Source organism: Rhinoraja longicauda, chromosome 1 (assembly GCF_053455715.1).
Source record: "Rhinoraja longicauda isolate Sanriku21f chromosome 1, sRhiLon1.1, whole genome shotgun sequence".
Taxonomy (NCBI): domain Eukaryota; kingdom Metazoa; phylum Chordata; class Chondrichthyes; order Rajiformes; family Arhynchobatidae; genus Rhinoraja; species Rhinoraja longicauda.
This window is the reverse complement of record NC_135953.1, coordinates 24296614-24319299: the sequence shown is the minus strand read 5'-3', so window position 1 is coordinate 24319299 and position 22686 is coordinate 24296614. Positions and strand designations below refer to the sequence as shown.

General features: G+C 41.9%; 1 protein-coding gene across 1 annotated transcript in view; it reads right to left on the bottom strand.

Moving 5' to 3' along the window:
- LOC144605419 (mitogen-activated protein kinase 4-like) overlaps positions 1-22686 on the bottom strand; it is an 83189-nt gene that overhangs the window by 9502 nt on the left and 51001 nt on the right. Inside the window, exons 4-6 of the mRNA XM_078420689.1 lie at positions 11326-11470; positions 7869-8030; positions 5691-5892 (exon numbers count right to left, since the gene is read on the bottom strand). Of these exons, the coding sequence (XP_078276815.1) occupies positions 5691-5892; positions 7869-8030; positions 11326-11470 (509 nt within the window). The remainder of the gene's footprint in view (positions 1-5690; positions 5893-7868; positions 8031-11325; positions 11471-22686) is intronic.

Here is a 22686-nt window from a genome sequence, read left to right as displayed (position 1 = left end):
ATTTTCAAACTCAATATCCAGCTCTGGGTAACTCACACTGCCTTTCAGTCTTTATCAGTACACACCATTTCTGTCAGCCATCCATCGGTGATTTGGACTCCCTTTTTCGCCCTTCATAAGTATATTATGTTTACAGGGCAAGTCCCACATTACACAGGCTAAAGATATATAAATAAAATTTAACGCATTTGACTTCACCTATCAGAAATAATTTTGTTGTTCTACCCAACTCTCCCATCTTCTCTTCTACTGATGTTTTTGGCATGGATCATGGAGCTTCAACATTAACTCTGTTTCTCTTTCCACATATGCTGCCTGGCCTGCTGAGTGTTTCCAGCACTTTCTGCTTTTACTCTGTGCTCCATGGTGGACCCATGGAATGATTGCAGCCTGGAAGGACACTATTTAGTCTATCAATATCATACCAGCTTTACAAAAGAGTAATCTATCTTGTCCCACTACCTGCCCTCTCCCCAAAGTCTTGAAATTCTTTCCTTCACCAATTTCAATTTTTATATGAAAATTACTTGTCCAATATTAAACAATCTTTCACTACTACTGGCCATTGGTGTGTATGTAGATATGGCAGTGCATTTTATGTAGTTGTGTGTGGTTGTGAAGGGCATCTGTACCTTAGTCAAGCTTTGTTCTCATTCATAACTTTTCCTTTTGCTAGGATTACTGCACATGAGTGAGTTTTTCTTCTTTGTCCTTCCCCAGTGTCTAAAGTAACTTATCATTGCTTTCTGCTATGTTAAGTTAACTTGTCGTAGACCATACATTAAACTTGGTGTATTGACCTCACCTGCGTCCAACAGTTTGTCCATCAAAAAAAAACCCTCACCTATGTTCATCCTCACCGGCTCTGTCCAGCTCCTGGTCTTATCCAGCTTTCTTTCCTGCCCCCCACAATCAGTCTGAAGAAGGGTCCCGACCCGAAACGTCACCTATCCATGTTATTCAAGAGATGCTGCCTGAACTGAGTTACAACAGCATTTTGTGTCTCTCTTTGCTATAAACCAGCATCTGCAGTTCCTTGTTATTGCATTTAAGCAGGGTCAGCATTAAAGCAGGCAGGGCAACAGAAATAACCTGCTATTCATTTTTTGCCCTCTAAAAGTCTCATCATCCACTTGCATGTACAAAACAACGTAAATAAGAATCTTAGCAGGCACTTCAGTTCAAATTAGCAACCTCAAATCATGGTTCTGAGAAGAGTCACTGCCCTGAAATGTTCATAAGTTATCGGAACAGAATTGGACCATTCGGCCCATCAAGTCTTCTCCACCATTCATTCATGGCTGATCTATCTTTCCCTATCAACTTCATTCTCCTGCCTTCTTCCCATAACCCCTGACACCCTTATTAATCAAGAATCTGTCAATCTCTGCTGTAAAAATATCCATTGACTTGGCCTCCACAGCTGCTTGTGTTACTCCGGTTTCTCTATCCATAGATGCTGACTGACGTGAGTATTTCCAGCATTCTCTGCTTTAATTCGTTAGGATTGTAAGTCATTGGGGAACTTCCTTTTGGATTTTCAAATTTGCTACATCTTCCCTACAAAAAATACACAGGCCGAGTCATACAGAGTGGAAATAGGCCCTTTGACCAACTTGCCCATGTCAACATGGACCCATACCCCATCTACACTAGGCCCAATACCTCCATTTTGCCCATATCCCTTTATCCATGTACCTCTCCAAATGTCTTTTAAATGTTGTGATATTACCTGCCTCAACTACCTCCTCTGGCAGTTCCTTCCATATGCGTACCACCTTTTGTATAAAATAATTGTCCCTTAGGTTCCTATTAAATCATCCCCCCCCCCCCCCCACCTTAAATCTATGTCCTCTGGTTCTTGATTCATCTACTCTGGGTAAAATATTCTGTTCATTTCCTCTCATGATCTTATACACTTCTATAAGATTACCTCTCATCATCCTGCGCTCCAAGGATGAAGTCTCTGCCTTCTCAACCTCTCCCTCTAGCTCAGGTCCTCAAGTCCTGACCACATCCTCATAAATCTTCTCTGAACCCTTTCCAGCTTAACAACATTAACAACATATTTCCTATAACAGGGTGGCCAAAACTGAACACAAAACTCCAAATGTGGCCTCACCAAAATTCTATACAACTGTAACATAACCTCCCAAATTCTATACTCAATACTCTGATGAATGAAGGCTAATGTACCAAAAGCCTTCTTGACCATCCGATCTACCTGTGATTCCATTGGTTGAATATCTGGACAATTAATCCTGATAAGTTGTTACTCAGTTATTTGTAACTATGTCCTCTGCACTAAAGATCACATATTAGGAGGAAATGGATATCTGATTTCTGAAAGGATCAAGGGAGGAGATGGATCTTATGTACAAGATAAATTAATGAGCTCACAAGAAAAAAAAGTACAAAAAAGCAAAAGAATGGTATGAATTCAGTGGCAGTGGCCTGATGTGTCAGGAAAATTAGCTATAGAGGTCATGGCTTCAGTCATCTGAATTAATGATACAAAACAGTTTGTGAGTTTCTTGAATTTTGGGCAGAAAAAGGAATGGATTAAAGTTTGTGAAGATGATTTGCAGAATAGTAATAAAGCTTGATATTATTTTTGTATTCGACGTTGTGTTACTGTGGCAGAGAAGTCATGATCAAAGATCCTGGGTGTATAAATAGTGTTTGATCTTTCCCCAGGGCAGCACAATGGTGCTGCGGTAGAGTTGCTGCCTCACTGCGCCAGGGACCTGGGTTTGATCCTAATTACAGGTGCTGTCAATACACAGTTTGTACGTTCTCCTTGTGACCACATGGATTTTACCCAGGTGCTCGGGTTTGCTACCACATTCCAAAGACCTGCAGGTTTGTAGGTTAATTGGCTTCTGTAAATTGCTCTTAGTATGTAGAATGAAAAAGTGGGATAACATAGAACTAGCATATGAATGGGTGATAGTTGGTTGGCCCGGACTCAGTGAGCCGAAGGGCTTCTTTCCACACTGTACCTCTAAACTAAACTAAGCTAATCTACCCCGAAGGATGCTGTGTTGCATCATTTACTTTTGTATGAATAGCAAGATGATGAGGCACACAGTTCATTTTTGTCCTGAGAATAAATTGAGAGCTTGTATCCATCATTGGTCCAGCTAGCTGATTAGTAATTTCTCCTCTGTTGATTTAATGTGCAACACTTTCCCATTGGGAAAAGATGGTCTCCCAAGGCCAGTTGTGTTGGCAAAGGCAAAGAGATTGATAATGTACCATAGAGCGGAAATTAAGTAAAAATGTTTATCATAGCAGATTTAAAACAAAAAAGAAATATTTGTAAAAGATAGTACCAAAGAAGATGGAATGACTATTTCCTGGAATGACTATTTCCTGGAAACTATGGCCAGATGTTAACATGTTGCCTGAGAAAGCTTGCACTGCAGCTGATACTTCAGATGTGAAAATGTGGCTCTCTCAATTTTATTTTGCTCAGGATATTACAGTTATTGTTTCTGCAATTGTGCATTGTGTTTACATCCCCTGTGAGATTGTTGACATATAGTATATATATGTATTGAGGTGTTTATAAATATTTAATCCCGTTCTTTTATATCTTAAAAAAACAGATACTGCACCACAGGCAGTCACAATTACTAAGAAACGATTGTGCTTTGCTGCATAAAAACATTGATCTTTTGAGATAACGTGGCAACATTGTCATTCAAATGTGATTTCAGTGAAGACAACTATAATGCATTCCACTAACAGCTGGGCAAAACGATTACAATGCTGCATTTTTTCCGGAGTTGGTCTCAACACAGTAAATATAGTAAAAAATCTAATCTCCCTTTCAAAATAAAAATCCTCTGTCTGAAAAGTTTGAATGTGTGGCAGTAAGGCATTTGACAAGGTTCCACATGGAAGGTTGATTAAGAAGGTTAAATCGTTGGGTATTAATAGTGAGGTTGCAAGATGGATTCAACAATGGCTGAATGGGAGATACCAGAGGGTAATGGTTGACAATTGTATGTCAGGTTGGAGGCCAGTGTCTAGTGGAGTGCCCCAAGGATCTGTGTTGGGTCCACTGTTGTTTGTCATTTACATTAATGATCTGGATGATGGTGTGGCAAATTGGATTAGTAAATATGCAGATGATACTAAGATAGGTGGAGTAGTTGATAGTGAGGTAGATTTTCAAAGTCTACAGAGAGACTTGGGCCTTTTGGAAGGGTGGGCTGAAAGATGGCAGATGGAGTTTAATGCTGATAAGTGTGAGGTGCTGCATTTTGGTAGGACAAATCAAAATAGGACGTACAGGGTAAATGGTAGGGAATTGAGGAATGCAGTGGAACAGAGGGATCTGGGAATAACTGTGCATTGTTCCCTGAAGGTGGAATCTCATGTGGATAGGGTGGTGAAGAAGGCGTTTGGTATGCTTGCCTTTATAAATCAGAGCATCGAGTATAGAAGTTGGGATGTAATGTTGAAATTGTACAGGGCATTGGTGAGGCCGAATCTGGAGTATGGTGTGCAGTTCTGGTCGCCAAATTATAGGAAGGATGTCGACAAAATGGAGAGGGTACAGAGGAGATTCACTAGAATGTTGCCTGGGTTTCAGCACTTAGGCTACAGAGAGAGGTTGAATAGGTTGGGTCTTTATTCTTTGGAGCGTAGAAGGTTGAGGGGGGACTTGATAGAGGTTTTTAAAATTTTGAGAGGGACGGACAGAGTTGACGTGGGTAGGCTTTTCCCTTTGAGAGTGGGGAAGATTCCAACAAGGGGACATAGCTTCAGAATTGAGGGACAAAGGTTTAGGGGTAACATGAGAGGGAACTTCTTTACTCAGAGGGTTGTGGCTGTATGGAATGGGCTTCCGGTGGAAGTGGTGGAGGCTGGCTCGATTTTATTATTTAAGAGTAAATTGGATAGGTATATGGATAGGAGGGGATTGGAGGGTTATGGTCTGAGTGCAGGTAGATGAGACTAGGTCAGGGAGAATGGTCGGCGTGGACTGGTAGGGCCGGACAGGCCTGTTTCCATGCTGTAGTTGTTATATGTTATATGTTTGTTATATGTGTGAAACTGACTCAACTTTTTAATCAAGCCTTTTTCATCAAACACTTTTTTCCTCCCTTGTTCCTCACTTGTCAAGCTTATTTTGCAGGTGCTAATTAGCTTCGCAAATAAGTCAGTGAAGTAGTGCCTGGGCATGAACTTGTCTTCATCCAATGTCCCTATATGATGTTTACAACCGGAATCCTAAGTTGCAATTGGTGTCAGGAATTTTACTTATTTATTTATATTTTCTTTTGCTTGATTCAAAGCACATTAACTTTATTTAAACTAGCAACTCAGCATAGGTTGGAAGTTGAATCTGAGTTTTATGATTCCCAGGATCCACCCCTCACCAAGGTTTACCCCACTACGCCAATGGAATGTATTTTAATAGCATTACTCCCCCAGCCAGCAAATACCTTCCGAGCTTCCCATCCCCTGTTTCACTTCCTTCTGGTTTGCCTTTGTCTGTGGATCACCCAGCCCTAATTGCCAATTCTTTAAAGACCAAGAATCGCTTATGAAGAGAGTTAAGGATGAAAACACATGTCCCATCTTTCAACAATAATGTATCTGTTATAAGAAACAATAAATTCTTAAGAAGACTCTTTATCAGGGTCATTTCACATAATTCACATCAAGCGATATACCTCTCCCAGTTAGACATCTGGCTCTGACTCGCTTCCATCAGCAGGATGTCATCTATCTCGTCTTCGATTCTGAAAGGATGCTGAGATACTGGTTCATCTTGTGGGCAGGAGTAAGGGCTCATAAAGAGATGCGCTAGGCCTTCTTCAGCAGTTAATCGATCCATAGAGTTAAATGTCAAGATCCTTTCCAGGAAATCGATGGCTGTTTGAAGCAGATAATATCAGTTACTTTTGCAAACATTGTATTTCGTTGTACCAACACAATTCTCTCCTGTAGCTGCTGCATTGATAAAAATGACAAACAGGACTTGTTTGAACCATGTGCATGCAATTGATCTTTGCTCAGTACTTGAATATACTTTGGTTAGGTAAAAAAGCTTGAAGTAATGATTTTGTTCCTCAGTAGAAAAGCTCTGCCATGAATTCTGTATGCTTTATTTTGATACATGGATGCTTATACTGTACACACATTACTTTTTGCAAAAACAGTAAACAAAGGAAATATGTCAATATTTTAATCAATACCCATCAATATGTCACATTTATAAATAAGCTTTTTTTGCATTCAGGACAACCAAAAAACTAGTTCTGAATTGTAGTCACTGTCATTGTGCAACAAAAGTGGTAATCATATTGCTCACAGCAATTTTCTACTAACAGTAGTGAGATGTTGATCAACCACCTGGTTGTAATTGAGGCTGAGGTACAGGATTCCTGGGCTCGCCAAGTATGATGGGACCTTTTTCACTCACCTCAGCAGGAAGGCAAAGAATCAATTTAACCTCATTGCCTCCAACAAATTAGCAGGTGTGAGAGATTCGATAGCAAAAACTGAAAATTCTAGAAATACCCAGCAGATCAGGCCGGGTCTGTAGTATGATGGCTGTGGAGCCTTTAGTAATTCAGAACAGAAATCAGTAGATAAGGGAATCATAGGATTCCTTAAGTATAGGGATATAGTATTGAGGTAGATTAACCATGATCTTGATGGGCAGGCTTGAGGGGCCAAATGACCTACTCCTGCTCCCACTTTTTATGTTCTTCAAAACATGCACCATTATGAACTGTTAATTTATCACCATTCCTTCACAATTGCTAGGTCAAAATCCTGGAAAACAGTACCTAACAAAAACTGGAGCAGTACCTTCAGCACATGGTTCTCAGCAGTTTCAGAAGGCAGCTCATCGTCATTTCTTCAAGGCAATTAGGAATGAGCAGTAAACACTGGCCTTGTCAGAGATAATCATGTTCCATGGATGAATTAATTTGTTTTAAAAATGGTATTTATTAGTCTGCATGCAAACTGTCTCTTCATGGCACTGCAAGATGATATATTCCTTGGGAGTCTCTGCCTGCTTTTAGTAATTACCTCTTTGCTAATCAAGTTTTTGGACAAATCCCAAATTGCACTGCTACTGAGATGATATCTGGCAATCTTTGTCTACACTTGTTTAAAGGTAGCAAATGCCTCAGATAGACAAGGAGAGCAGTAAAAGAAAACAAAAGGAACCTGATACAAATTCATTAGTACAAAACTGAAAGTGAGCATTGCAGTCTGTTCTGTGTTCACATTATCTACAGTAATGTTAGAGCGGGGATTTTTAACTGTTGTTTGCCCATTTCTCAATTGAGGAAATCAAACGAAAGAAAAAAACCCATTGATTTTCATACATTTTAAATTGCTCTACTTCTTAATATTCACCATGTGAACAGCAAGTCCAAATGTGTAGATTTTTTTTAGGATATGTACGTTGTTAAGAAATAAGTAGAAACAGCTGTCGGCCATTCGGCCCCTTATGTCTGCTTCCCCATTCAATAAAATTGTGGCTGATCTTGTACCTCAACTTCATTTTCCTGCGCTAACTCTCCATAATTTCTTGATTCACTTAAATTCCATAATTCTATTGGTCTCCATCTTGAATATACTCGGTGACTGTGCCTCCACCACCCTTTTCAGTACAGAATTCTAAAGATTCACTACTATCAGGGTGAAGAGATTTCTTCCCATCTCACTCCTGATTGGCCGACCTCTTATTCTGAGATGAGACCTAGCCTCAATCTATTATCCATGCACCCTACCCTTATTGTTCTCTCTCACCCTTTTTATTCATAGAATCTCTCGACCCCTGAACAGATCACATATGCAAAAAAAAAAAACCACACTAATTACTTATTTACCTTCTGCATTTCCTTCAGGAAGTAGATCCCTTAGGGGTTTTGATACCTCCCACTTTGGGCTGATGTAGGCGGGCATGACGCGGAGCAATTCTTGTTTGTCCTCTTCTCGGAGAACAGGAATTGTTTTCAGAATTAACTGCATCTGTTCCAGCTCATGTGCACCTAGGAAGAGAAAAAAGTGGGCAGGAGGAAGTCGCTGTGTATAAAGGTTAGCTCACTGCATTCCCCATCACAGACCATGTACAGTTCAACATATAAAACAAAAACATGTATTGCCAGGGAATAATAGGCTAAAAGGTCTTAATTTATGGCCAGGAGTACAGACACTGAATATCACCTCAGATATCTGTTAGTTGATTCTATACATAGAAAAGAAGCAACACTGATTCAACTATGATTCAACCCAGCATTCCTGCCCAGTTAAGTCCCACAAAACTCTAGGCTCACACCAATATGTGGATGCTCAGAATGCGCTCTTAAGTGGTTCATGCACTGAAGAAGAAGTGATTTCCCCCCCCCATATGTTCCATAGTTCAGTGGAACACGAGGACAAAAATAGTTTGATGGTGATGAAGAGGTAGCACCTCAATTGCAAAATCAAGCACTGCAGAACAGAATGAAAAGAAACAATTGGCAGAATGATCTTTCAGTTTATTATTGTCACATGTACCAAGGTACAGTGAAAAGCTTTTGTGTGCATGCTATCTAAATTAAATCATATAATACAATATATGAATGCAAGCAAGCCAAACACTAGTACAAAAGGTAGATGAAAGAAAAAGATGGCAAGGTGCAGATTTATATGTGGAAACAAGATTTAAAAGAGTCAGGCGATTGTATTGGATGTTAGTAGATTCTCCCCTGGGACCAAAGAGTCGCCACATGGTGCTATTGATAGAGACGAAGGGTCAGATCAGCACAAAACTTGGAACAATACAAGATCAGTATCCTATAAAGTACTTCTCAGTACTAGTGAGCAGCAGTGCTCAAATTGGACGAGCCCCACTGCAGGTTACCCATGCAATGCAACATGGAACAGAACAGTACTGCACAGGAAAAGGCCCTTTGGCCACAAATAGCCTGACATAATAATTGTAAGAGGATGTACTAGCAAAAACATATCTAGAATCCATCATAGTCATCCCTGCTTGTATACGGACCTACCAAAGTGACAAGACAGGTAGGAATTCAACAACTGACTTGAGACCCCATGAAATTTAATGTTTACAGATTGAAGAACTAAACAGATCACCTGATGATCAGCAGCTCTACGACTACTCCATTGATCAATCAATCTTCGTTTACAATAACTACCACTTTCATGAAGCGCTGTACCCCAGGTTGCAGAAGACCTGATCTATGGGAATCTGCCTTTAGGCTAACTCTCCTGTAATTTTTAAAAATAATTCTTCATGACAGTAATAATAATAATCATAAAGGGTGCACCCGTTGGGCCCAAACTCGTTGGGTTCCTATTGTGATGTGGGAAAATCGCATTTTTTCTTTAAAATAAATGGCATTTCAAAAAAATTAATTAAATCTCAATGAAAATCGCGTTTAAAAAAAAAGTTTTTTTTTTGCATTGGTCTAGCACCCTCCCCTTCCTCCCACTCCCCCTTCCCCTCCCTCCACTTCCCCCTCCCCCCACTCACCCACTCCATCCCCCTCAACCCCTTATCCCCCCTCCCCTCACCCCCAACCCACTCCATCCCCCTTATCTCCCCCTCCCCTCACCCCCCCACCCACTCCATCCCCCCTTAAAACTCCCCCAAAGCTCTCCTGCATTAGTCGAGCACCCTCCTCTCCCCATTCCCGCCCCCACTCACCCACTCCATCACCCCTCAACCCCCCCTCCCCTCACTCACTCCACCTCCCCCCCAACATGAGATTAATATATATTAAAAGATATACAATATAACATTTTATATTCTTACATCATTATATTTTAAGTATTATTATTTTTATTATATTTTAAGTATTATTATTTTTATTATATTATATCATTATTTTTATTATTACCCTGGAGTTGTATATTTTAAGTATTATTATATTATATCATTATTATTTTTTATTATTACCCTGGAGGGGTGTGTGTGTGTGTGTGCGTGTGCGCGCCGCACTGCCCGCTGGGGGTTGTAGTCCGGTGATGGTCCGGGGCGCTGGGACTGGGCGGGAGCGGGGACGCGACGACACTGTCGGTTGAAGCGGGCGCTGGAGGAGACAGAGGGGAACGATGAGACGACGGGAATGACGACCATCTTCCTCCTGCTTGGAGTCTCTCCCGGGGCTGGGGGCAGGCGAGGGGGGAGAGGAAAGAGGAGAGGGAGCCACTCACCCCAGACCCAGGTGGCCAGCAGCAGGATAGCGGCCTGCCGGCAGCCCTCTTCTGTTGCCTTACCTCTGATGCCGCGCTGAACCATGGGAGGAAGGTTCGCGCTGCACCACGATAAAATACACCCCCTACATGACCACCCTTTGCTACCTCAGCGTTTGAAATCACGCAGAAGTTTCCACCCTTCTGTCCATCCCCTGGATTGCAGTGCATTGTCCAGAAGACTCAAACTCTGGGAAGAAATCTCCAGAAGACACTCACATGGCAATCGATCCCTCTGAGAAACTCTCACCAGGTCCCGACCAACCGTGGATAACTTGGCGCAGTCTCAACAGACTGCGTCCAGGCATGGGGAGGAGCAAATCGAACATGCTGAAGTGGGGATATACTGAAGATGCGGCAGACTGCGAGTGTGGACGTGGCCTCCAGACTATGGAACATCTCCTGAGCTGTGACATGCCGAATGACACATGCACCATAAAGGATCTTGCAGAGGCCAACGACGTCTGACTAAAATTTGCTCGCTATTGGTAAACAGCTGTGTGATGACACGAATAAATAAATAAATGTGAAAACAAAGTCTCATTTATACAATGTGGCCATCTTGGTATGTTGGAGCTATGATTAGTTAGGATTGCAGATGCCACAAAAGCTGGTTGTGTTATGGACAGTGAAAATGGTTGTCCAAGGCGACAGCAGGCTAAAAGGTGGAATGTTGACTTAATTTAAACCCGACGTGTGCAAGGTGATACATTTAGGAAGTCAAATAGGGTAGGACATATACTGTGAATAGTAGGATGTACAAAGAAATGTTGTGGCTCAAGTCCATAGTGGCAGCACAGGTGGATAGGGTGGTGAATAAAGCCATGGTATGCTCGCCCTCATAGATCCATGCATAGAAAAGAACAGTTGGGACATGTTGTAACTTTACAACACACTAGTTAGACAACACTTGAAATATCGAGTGGTGAAATTGAAATCCATTCAATTATGGAAAAACATTGCAGAAAATTGCTTTTTCTTTTCTATTTTTTTTCCCTTTCACATGTAATATGCAAGATTATTATAGATGTCCTCTGTGGCAGTGATTGAAAGTTGGCGTATTTGAACATGGGAACTTCTTACCAGCAAACAACATCTTTCCAGTCAGCATTTCTATCAATATACAACCTGCGGCCCACATGTCAATGGCTTTGGTGTAATTGTTCGGTGACAGAAGGAGACGTGGAGATCGATACCATTTTGTTACCAAACCTTCCGAAAGATGACCCTGGACAACAAGAAATAGAAAACATGGCACTGAGAAATATCACAGATTCTCAACCTGAACGAGAAACCGAGAAAAAGCTTTGCGGCACAACTGCACTACTTGAACAAGTATATGATTACCATTAACATGTCATGAAATTCACAACACATCATTACCAAAGTTTCTTTTTTTTTTAGAGATACAGCGCAAATACAGGTCCACCGGGTCCTCGCTGACCAGTGATCCGTACATTAACACTATCCTATACACACTTGGGGCAATTTACAATTATACCAAGCCAATTAGCCTACAAACCTGTATGTCTTTGGAATGTGGGAGGAAACCGGAGCTCACCGGCAAACATCAACGCAGGTCGCGGGGAGAATGCACAATCTTTTTACAAACAAGCACCCGAAGTCAGGATCGAACCCGGGTCTCTGGCACTATAAGACAGCAACTCTACCACTGCGCCACGTGCCGCCCTAAGTTATAAAAGATATTTTATGAAATTAATCTATTGTAATTAATTTTATCTATACTGTACAGTATCCATTTCTGATGTTGACCCTCTGGCAGTATTTTAATCACAAAACCAATGGAAATTTCCCATCTGCTTTCCAACTGCAGCTCTACAACTAATGTAATGTAAATGTTATACAATTATACTATAGATTGGAGAATGCACCAAAAGTACTAATCAGCATAATGTCAAAAATCCATGACATAGAATTTCACTCATTGCCGTCAACCACAAGTGAAAGGAGCAGAATTAGACCATTCGGCCCATCAAGTCTACTCCGCCATTCAATCATGGCAGATCTGTCGCTCCCCCAACTACATTCCCCTGCCTTCTCCCCATAACCTCTCACACCCATACTAATCAAGAATCTATCAATCTCTGCCTTAAATATATCCACTGACTTGGCCGCCACAGCCTTCTGTTGTAAAGAATCCCACAGATTCACCACCCTCTGACTAAAGAAATTCCTCCTCGTCTTCTTCCGAAAAGAATGTCCTTTAATTCTGACTATGAGGCTGTGACATCCAGTCCTAGACTCTCCCACGAGTGGAAGCATCCTCTCCACATCGACTCTATCCAAGCCTTTCATTATTATGTACGTTTCAATGAGGTCCCCCCTCATTCTTCCAAACTCCAGCGAGTACAAGCTCAGTGCCGTCAAACAAAAAAGCTGTTGCCTCAAATATGTCAATTTTTCTGAGTGTTTTGTTCAGTAGCACTCATTGAAACAAATGGGGAATTTTGTTTCACATTCCTGACATATGTACTACAAGATGTCAGGGCATTTTGACGCTTCAGGAAGTGAGATACTTACTGCAGTGTATCCACAATTTACTCCTGTCCTTTTTAGTTTATGGTGTTTATTTTTTATTAGAATGGTGTCCAGCCTCTCAGACAGCCTAAATGCATTCTAAATTTGCCTACAGCTGCAACAGATTCCCCCATCTCCCTTTCGCTACACTCATCCCTGGAAATAGACACAGAATGCTGGAAGAACTCAGCAGAACAGGCAGCATCGCTGGATAGAAGGAATAGCTGACATTTCAGGTCGAGACCCTTCTTCAGACTGAGAGTCAGGGGAGAGGCAGACACCGCAATAAGGAAGTGTAAGGTATGAGAACAAGACATCAAAGGGGGTGGAGACCAAGGAAAATAGAATAGATCATTGTTAGCCAGGAGAAGTTGACAACCAAGCATACAGAGATACAATTTAATCAAGGGGACAGTCAGATTGGTCGGAGAGCTAGGAAGGGGGAGGGATAGAGAGCGTGGGAAAGCAAGGGTTACTTGAGGTTAGAGAAGTCAATATTCATACCACTGGGGTGCAAGCTGGCCAAGCAAAATATGAGGTGCTGTTCCTCCAATTTTCACTGGGCCTCACTCTGATGGTGGACGAGGCCCAGGGCAGAAAGGTCAGAATGGGAAGGGAAGTTAAAGTATTTAGCAAGCAGGAGATCAGGTAGGTTTAGGCGGACTGAGCGGAGGTGTTTAGCGAAACGATCGCCAAGTCTGCATTTGGTCTTGCCGATGTACAGGAGTTGACACCTGGAACAGCAGATACAGTAGATGAGGTTGGACGAGGTACAACTGAACCTCAGCCTCAATGAAAAGACTGCCGGGATCCTTGAATGGAGTCGAGGGAGGTGGTATAGGGACAGGTGTTGCATCTCCTGCAGTTGCAGGGTAAAGTACCTGGGGAGGGGGTGGTTTGGGTGGGAAGGGTCTTTGTGGGAAGCGGAAAGGGGTGGAGATGGGAAGACGTGGCTAGTGGTGGGATCCCGCTGGAGGTGGCAAAAATATCAGCGGATTATGTGCTGCACGCGACGGCTGGTGGGGCCTAGAAAACAGAAATCATGGAAGAGCTGAAGGGCATGTGAAGTGTCTTGGACATAGATAAGGGGGCATTGGACCAGGGGGGGATAGGATGGAGTCGAGGTATGTGGAAATTAATTCAGTGGGACAGGAGCAAGCTGAAACAATGGGTCTGCTAGGGCAGTTCTGTTTATGGATTTTGGGGAGAAGATAAAACCGTGCCATGCTGGGCTGGGCAATGATAAGCTTGGAGGCTTTGGAGGGCAGACAGCCGGAAGTGATAAAATCAGAAATGGTCTGAGATTATGGCCTGGTGCTCATCTGTGGGGTCATGGTCCAAGGATAAGTAGGAGGAGGTGTCTGAGAATTGGCGCCTAGTCTGGCGCGGTAGAGGTCAGCACGCCTCTACCTAGTTGGCGCGGTAGAGGTCAGCACGCCGGACTACCACGGCACTTCCCTTGTTGGCGGGTTTGATGATAATGTCAGGGTTGCTGCAAAGTGAGCAGAGGGCTATACGTTCAGAGGGAGTGAGGTTAGAGTAGGTATGGGGAGTAGAAAAGTTGAGACGATTGATGTCACGTCGGCAGTTAGAAATGAAAAGGTCTAAAGAGGGTAGAAGGCTGTTTGGGGGAGTCCAAGAGTCCAATGGAGGCGGGAGAAGAGGTCATCACTGAGTGGTGAGAACTCCTTCCCAAAGAAAGAGGCGATGGAAGAAAAGCTCTGCGTCGTGGCGGACCCGGAACTCATTGAGGTGGGGGAAGAGGGGAACAAAGACGAGGCCTCTGTTGAGGACAGACCATTCCGTATCGGAAAGGGGGAGGTCAGAGGGGAATGGTGACGACACGGCAAGGGTGAGGGTTGGTGCCAGAGAAGGGCAGGTGAGTGGACCGAGGCCAAGGCAAGATCTGGTGGGGGTTCAGAGAGGAGGAGGGCATGAGGACCAGTGCACAGGTGGAGAGTAGCTGGGCCCACCTGGTTAAAAGAGGGGGAAAGGGAAGACCCAGTGAAATCACCACTGAGGTTTCCTGTATTGAGGGGGGGGGGGGGGGGGGGGAGCAGTGGGACGCAGGATAGTCAAACCCCGCGGTAAAGGAACATTCAGTGTGGAGGCTGTGGTGCTGAGCCTAGAACTCAGGTGAGGCTACGGCTCCGGCCAACTGGTGGGCAGTGGCGAGGCTGGTCTCGGCTGAGTCGCTGGTGGAGACCGCGGGGGACCAAAGCAAAGGTACGGGTTGGCAGCGGTGATGGCCCCAGGGAGGTGGTGAGAGTCAGCGGCAGCGGTGGTGACCCCGGAGAGGGGGGGGGCGATGAGAGTCGTTGGCAGCGGCAGTTTCGATGGTCCAGGCCTGGGATCGGCCAGGAAGACGATGAGGGTCGGAGAGGTATTATAGATGTTGGTGCTAGTCCTCTTGGTGGTGATATGGTCTCGGCCCCATAGTGAACATCCCTCATCCCTGGAATATCTGGTTATGGACACCGACTTCAGATATCTCTGCCTTCATGCCATAATCCCAACAAAACTTATCTCCAAAGTCTTGGACCTCGAACTCAGCGCCACCATTTAATGATACTGAACCATCATCTGAATATTTTTTAAAGAAATTTACATTCTGAGTTAAATGTGGAAGCCATGGAGTAACTTGGCACCAAAAAAAACATTTAACATAATTCCAGAGGATTGCATGAACAAAAGTTAAATTCAAGAGGATTGCATGATAAATTTTGAGTATCGCTATGAAATAGCTGGAAAATAGAGGACAAAAACTGCAATTAAAATTGCCTGACACACTCTCAGCAGCACCGTTGTAAGTGCCAGCATTCACTGGCCTTTCACATTGGCTCAGCAGACACCTCCACTGATCCGTTAGATATCAACACAGCTAATCGTGGCATGAATCAGTGAATACATGCTAAAATTATTGTTTTGATAATAATAAAACATTTAAAAATTAATGTTTGCTTTTAATTTGCTTCATGATAATATGTATGGCTCACTGTATGCACTTTCTTGTTCAGGTTTGATTATGTGACGATGAATGAAATAACTTTAGATATTTCACAGCAAACAGATTGGCAACCTGAATTTCCTTGGAAGGATCTTTGCCGCCAATCAATTTACTTTTACTGCTAACATCCATTTATTAAGAGTGTCAAAGGTAACTGGGAGAAGCCAGGACAGTGGAGGTGCGAGGGAAAAATAGATCAGCCATGATCGAATGGCAGAGCAGACTCGATGGGCTGAGTGGCCTAATTCTGCTACTATTCAGAAGGCTATTTCCACAGCACATATTTTTTCGTCTGTTGCTTCAGTGACTTTATTTTAAAAAGAAAGCATTTAAAGAAACTAAAGCATATAATGAAACTAGAAAAGCATTTCTTCTGATGCTTCCACCCCTTATCCATCTCCCAAGAAGCAAAATTTAAAACCTCCCATGGAAGATCATAATGCAAACATTTGTTGAAATATTATTCTCCAATGAAAAATGCACATCCACGAGTTTATATTTATATCAAGGGTTACTTCCTTCAGGTTTAATGTCACACAGTTATGCAATAAGCAATTAATCTCTTCCAAACAGACCATAAGACATAGAAGCAGAATTGGGCCATTCAGCTCATCGAGTCTGCTCTGCCATTCAATCATGGCTGATACATTTTTCCCTCTCACCTCCTTCTCCTGGCTTCTACCAGTAATCTTTGACACTCTTACTGACACTCAAGACCTTATCAATCACCGCTTTATAAGACAAGGAGCAGAATTAGGCCATTCAGCCCATATCTCAAATTATCCAATGCTTTACTTGCGGTAACAGGCCAAAATATCACCCTCTTGCAGTTCAGGCCATTGAAACAATAGGAGTAATGATGAGATTCCTATTCAGGAGCAATGAATTGACTGGCTCCTCAGCTCTTTGCAGACAGCCATATAGACTTCCAGTTCAGCCGCCCAGCAGCAGTAAAAGCACTTAGCACCTATGTGTAAACTAACTAGACAATATCAAAAGCCATCTCTAGGATGAAAGCCAACAATGCCACAGGGATAGATCCCATTCACATATAAATATCAGTCATTTGAGCAAACAAGTGAGGACCAGAAGTAGGATATTCATCTCCTTGTGTCTGCACAGCCACATAATAAAATTGTGGCTGAACCCTGCTTTTGCATCTACCCACAATGGCCTTTCAACTCCTTGCTTACCGACCTTTACCTTAAAAGCATTCAGAGGCTCAGTTTCCACTGTAGTTGACTAAGTGAAACATTTCTGCCTTTATCTCTCTTTTAAATAAGCAATCTCTTGTCCTTAAACAGTGACCCTAGGTTCACTTGGTCTTCCATGTGTCTGAAGGCAGTGTGGTTTGGGATTCACCAGTGACGAGAATGGCCAGGAGTCATCTGAAGGTTAGATTGCAGGGCAGGTGGCATGGGAAAAGTTGAGGTTTGGGACATTGAGCAAAACCCAAAAACCTGCATGCAGAGATCAATTCCTGTACCTGGACTGGCAGGTCTAATGTAAGCATTACAAGTCCACACGCCTCATCAACCCTAGAAAGATCATGTGGTAAGTTGGACGATCTATCCATGTTCCTCGGTAGGCCGTTGACCTTTCACCGCCCAGCGGCGGCTTCAATATCGGGAGCCCCGACCGCCCCGACGTGGCAACTCCAACAGCCTGACCGCGGGACAAGACGGCAGGGAAGAGAAAAAGACATTTTGGCCTTCCATCACAGTGAGGAGGGACTGGAGGAGACTCACTGTGATGGATGTTTCTTTTTGTTTGGTGTTAGTTGTGATTGTATGTGTTATTGCATTTTTATTGATTAATCTTATTGGTCTTATTGTTCAACTGCGGGTAATGTTTCATTTTACTACACATTTATGTGTATGTAACAAATAAACGACTATTGACTATTGATTGACTATTGATAAGAACTAGGAGGAGGAATGAGACATTCAGAGCTTCAAACCTTCCTTGCCATTCAACAAGATCATGGCTTGGTTTTTTCTTATCTAAAACATCAGTTTCCTTCCCTTTTCCCATACTCCTTGATTCTTTTAACATCAAGAATTCTATTGATTACTGTTTTGAATACAATCAATAACTGTGCCTCCAAAGACTACTGGGATTAGAGAATTTCAAATATGCAAAACCATTTGTGTGAAGAACCTTCTCATTTCAGATCTAAATAGCCGGTCTTTTATTTTAAGATTGGGACCCTTAATTTTGGGTTGCTCAGCTTGGGGATGTGTCCTCCCCATATCTATCCTGGTAATTCCACTAATAATTTTGTATGGTTCGGTGAGGTCACCTCTCATTTTTCTAAACTCTAGAGAATGGAGACATAGCCTACTCAATCTCACTTATCAAACATACCATCCTAGAAGCCAATCTGGTGAACCTTTTCTGCATTACCTACACATCAAGTATATCTTATTTAAGTAAGGATACCAAAATTGTACACAATACTCGAGTTGTGGTTTCACGACAGTCCTTTATAGGCATGGATAGATTTGTTGGTTTGTTCAAAGCTCAGAGAATATTACAAAAACATCAAGGATGCATATAGGAATTCAGGTGATTTCCACCCAAATATATTCTGAAGACATGCATTGATCTGTTTAATGTACCATGACGTTCCTCAAAGATAACATGGAGTCTGAAATGTTATTTTGTGAATTAAAGTAGTCCCACTGAAGGCAACTACAATAGACTCATCACGAATATGTATTACGTTTTAGAGACCGATTTACTGTATAATTGAGATACAGTAAAAATATTACAAAACTTGGTAATATTAATCTTGAATAATACCTGCAATAGTGTTCCTCAACTTCAAAAAAATAACAAGGTTTTTACCTCTCCGAAACAGTTTTATTCATGCATATAATTATACAATTGGTATTGGTTTATTATTGACACGTGATATCGGTGGAAAAAATTGTTTGTGTGCTATTCAATGATTCAATGAGGACAATCAACCCATACACAAGTAGTACAAAGATAAAAAAATAACCTGAGGGCAGAATAAAATGTTACAACATTATAACTACAGAGAAAGTGCTGATAAAAATGTGCAGAGGCTTCAGTGAGGTAGGTTGGTTGATCAGGATCACACTCTTAGTTTACAAGATGTCCACTTGGTCGTCTGATAATAGCGGGGGACAAAGATGTTCCCAAATCTGGTTGTAATGTGCTTTCAAGCTTTGTATCTTCAGGAGAAGAGTGAAGGACTGGGGTATGGATGGTCCTCCCTGAGCAACGGTGAAATGTAGATCGAGTCGATGGACAGGTGGGAGGGAGGATGGTTTGCGTGATGGACTGGGCTGCATCCACAATTTCTGCAATTTTGTATGCTCTTGGGCAAACGTGTTCCCAAACCAAGCTGTGATGCGCGTAGAAAACATGCTTTCTACAGTGCATCTCTAGAAATTGGGAAGAAACACCTTGTTGTTATATTTCTAATTATTGTCATTAGTGTAGCACTTGCCAAACATCCCATTGGATACCCGTGAGCAGCTTTTAATTCCCCACAATCTGTGCACCTGGCTGACTGACCATATCTGGCTGCATTATCAAAGGCATCAACATAAACATCCACTTCACACCCCAATTAATAATTTTAAAAGATCGTTATAAATTCTGAATTAATCAAACAGTATAATATTATGAAAAATTCTAGATTGTCCACACTTACTAATGAACTGGGCTGCACTGAGTGGAACTCCTGGCTCTCCCATAAGAGCCATATGCTCAGGCAGTATTCGAAAGCGTCGCCGCTTTAAAGAAATGAGTGTCAATTTGTGCATGGATTCTTTCAGGTAATGGGCCCTAGCCAAGTAATTTGACATAGAAACAGGACTTGGCCAGGTTTTCCTCAATAGCTTTTATTCACAATTTGGAGGCAGGGCAATTGCAAGAAAGCCCGGGAACCCAAATTTCAACAGTCCAAACATCAGAAAAGTACCATCTATATATTATCTTATTCTGATTTCAAGTGCCTACTCATGTTTCATGTGCTCCTTTGCTTTCTGTGGCAAGGTTGGTTTCATATTTTAAATATCTTTGATGCATAGAACAGTACAACACAGGAACAGATCCTTCTGTCTACGATGTCTGTGCCCAATACATTGCCTATTTAAACTAATCACTTCTCATGCATGTGCTTTCCATGTCCCTAAAATCCCTGCATATTCATGTATCTGTCTAAAAGCCGCTTAAAGTTCATAAGTGCTTACACCACCACACCTGGCAGCACATTCCAGGCATTTACCACTCTCTATATAAAAAACATGACCCAACATTTTCTTTAATTTTTTCCCCTCTTTCCTTATAGGTGCATCATGTAGTCTTTGATGTTTTCATCTCGGAAAAAGGGTCGAACTGTCTATGTCATCTATGCCTCTCATAATTTTATACACTTCTATTAGGTCTCCCCTCAATGTCAACATTCTTGATTGGAATATAAGAAAGGGACAACACAGGTTGAAAAGGCATTTGGCACACTTGCCTTCATCAATCAGGGCACTGAGTACTAGAGTTAGTGCATCACGTTACAACAGTATCATTCATTGGTGAGAGCACACGGAGTATTATCTGTTGTTCTGGATACTGAGATATAGGAAGGATGTCATTAAATTGGAAATGGTGCACTAAAGATTCACAAGGATGTTCTTGGGACTGGAGGATTTGAGTTATCAGGAGAAACTTTTTTCCTTGGAGCAAAAGAGGGTAATGGGTGACCATACTAAAAAGTATACGTCATGAAGGGCAAAGATAAGGTGAATGGTCACTGTCTTTTTTTCAGGCTGGAGGGCATATATACATTGTGAAAGGGGAAAGATTTAAAAGAGACCAAAGGTGCAAAGGTTTGATACAGATAATAGTGGAAATGTGGAACGCGTTGCCAGAGGAAGCCGTGGGGGTTGATACAATTACAGTATTGAAAAGACATTTGAACAGGTTTTTGGATAGAAAAGGTTTAGAGCAATATAGACCAAACACAGACAAATGGGATCAGCTCAGGTTGGCAAATTAGTCTGTATGGACCATTTAAAGTATAACTATGACTCCAAACAACATGAAGAGGTCGTACTGCTCAAGTTACTGGTGCATTCAATAAACTCATGGTTGATCCGAAAGTCCCCTTATTCCCTTGTTGAATTTACTCATCCAGTCTTGAATATTCTGAATGAGCATCCTCCACCCTCTGAAGCAGTTATCTGAAGATTTAGAGCATTCCATCTAAAGAAATTACTTCATATTTCAACCTTAAATATTCAATCTCTCATTCTGGTATTAATACTAGATTATTCAGCGGAAAGAAACAACCCCCTGCAAACTTCCCTGTCAAAAGCATGGATGTTTCAATGAAATAACTTTTGAAACTCCTTCTTAACTCAGATGAGTATAAGCCAATCTTCCTCAATCTCTTTTCAAAACAACCCCATCATCATTTTGAATCGAATTAAATTGCTATGATTCAAAGGCAAGTTCAAACACTTTTAGATGTTTTGGTCAGTACTACAAACAAATCTGTTTAGAAATTGGGAGTCAGCTCCGTGGAAAGCCATAGGAGAAGAAGTAAACAGTAAATAGAGAATCTCGGGTCAGGTTTCCCAGCACCGGACAGGGACTCGCTCAAGAAGGCCCCCTTGAAAGGATACTTTGGGCGATGGTTGCCTATTAGTGACTGGCGAAGGATCTGCTATTAGATTGATTGTGTTGAGTCTAGGAGTGAGAGTGGGAGATTAATTTCATTCGTTCATACAATTATATAATGTATTGGTATTGGTTTATTATTGACATGTGATATCAAGGTGCAGTGAGAGAGTACTAGTTTCCTGGGTCAGATATCAAGACCCAGGTGGAGAATCTAGGACCAGAGGCCATAATCTCAGAATAAAAGGATGTATCTTTAGAAAGGAGATAAGAAGGATTATCTTTAGTCAGAGGTTGGTGCATCTGTGGAATTCATTGTCACAGACGGCGTGGAAGCCAAGTGCATGGACATTGTTAAGGCGAAGATTGACAGATTCTTGATTAGTACGGGTGTCAGGTGTTAGGGGGCAAAGGCAGGAGATCGGGGTTGAGAGGGAAAGATAGATAAGCCATGATTGAATGGCAGTAAACTTGATGGGCCGAATAACCTTATTCTGCTCGTAGAAATTGTGGGATATGTGCAGACCTGACAAGGCTATATTTATAATCCAGCTCTAATTATATCAAAATTCTTACTGGTTCAACAGTGCTCCTTTAAGTATAGTTCTGAGTAGCAAAGCATAATAAACAAAAATAAAGATAATGGTTTAGATTGTAAAACAATCCAGCAAACTCTTCCTCACAATGTTCCTTTTTCTTTCTGTGTGTGCAATTACTGGTTAGATCTGATCAGGTCAGTCATTCACCTTGAACTATTCCAGCATTCGATGGCTTCCACCTGCTTCAACCAGTTAGCACTAAAAGTGCAACCTTGACTTCCTACCTTTCTTCTGCAATCCAATAAAAATTAGTTACTGATCAAGTAAAATCCACTGTGTCATTTCACACAGGTTAAGACACCGTAATCCATTAAAACGCTGATAGACAATAAAATTACTGAGTGAGCCACATATTTTACAGACAAAAGCGGTGTACGGTTTCAATAGTAAACAAGATACACTACAGGGGCTCTTAACTCCACCTCAAGCTCAATCTGTGAGATAATATATTCACAAAATGAGCAACAACCGAACAGCTTGTCCACAACGTAGCACCTGCTCTTTTGACTTGCATAGAATATTGGCAAATGTCCTAATAAATACTGGATTTGTGTCAGCTCACCTTCTGTCTAGATCTACACCTTAGAAACATAGAAAAATAGATGCAGGAGTAGGTTATTCGGCCCTTCGAGCCAGCACCACCATTCA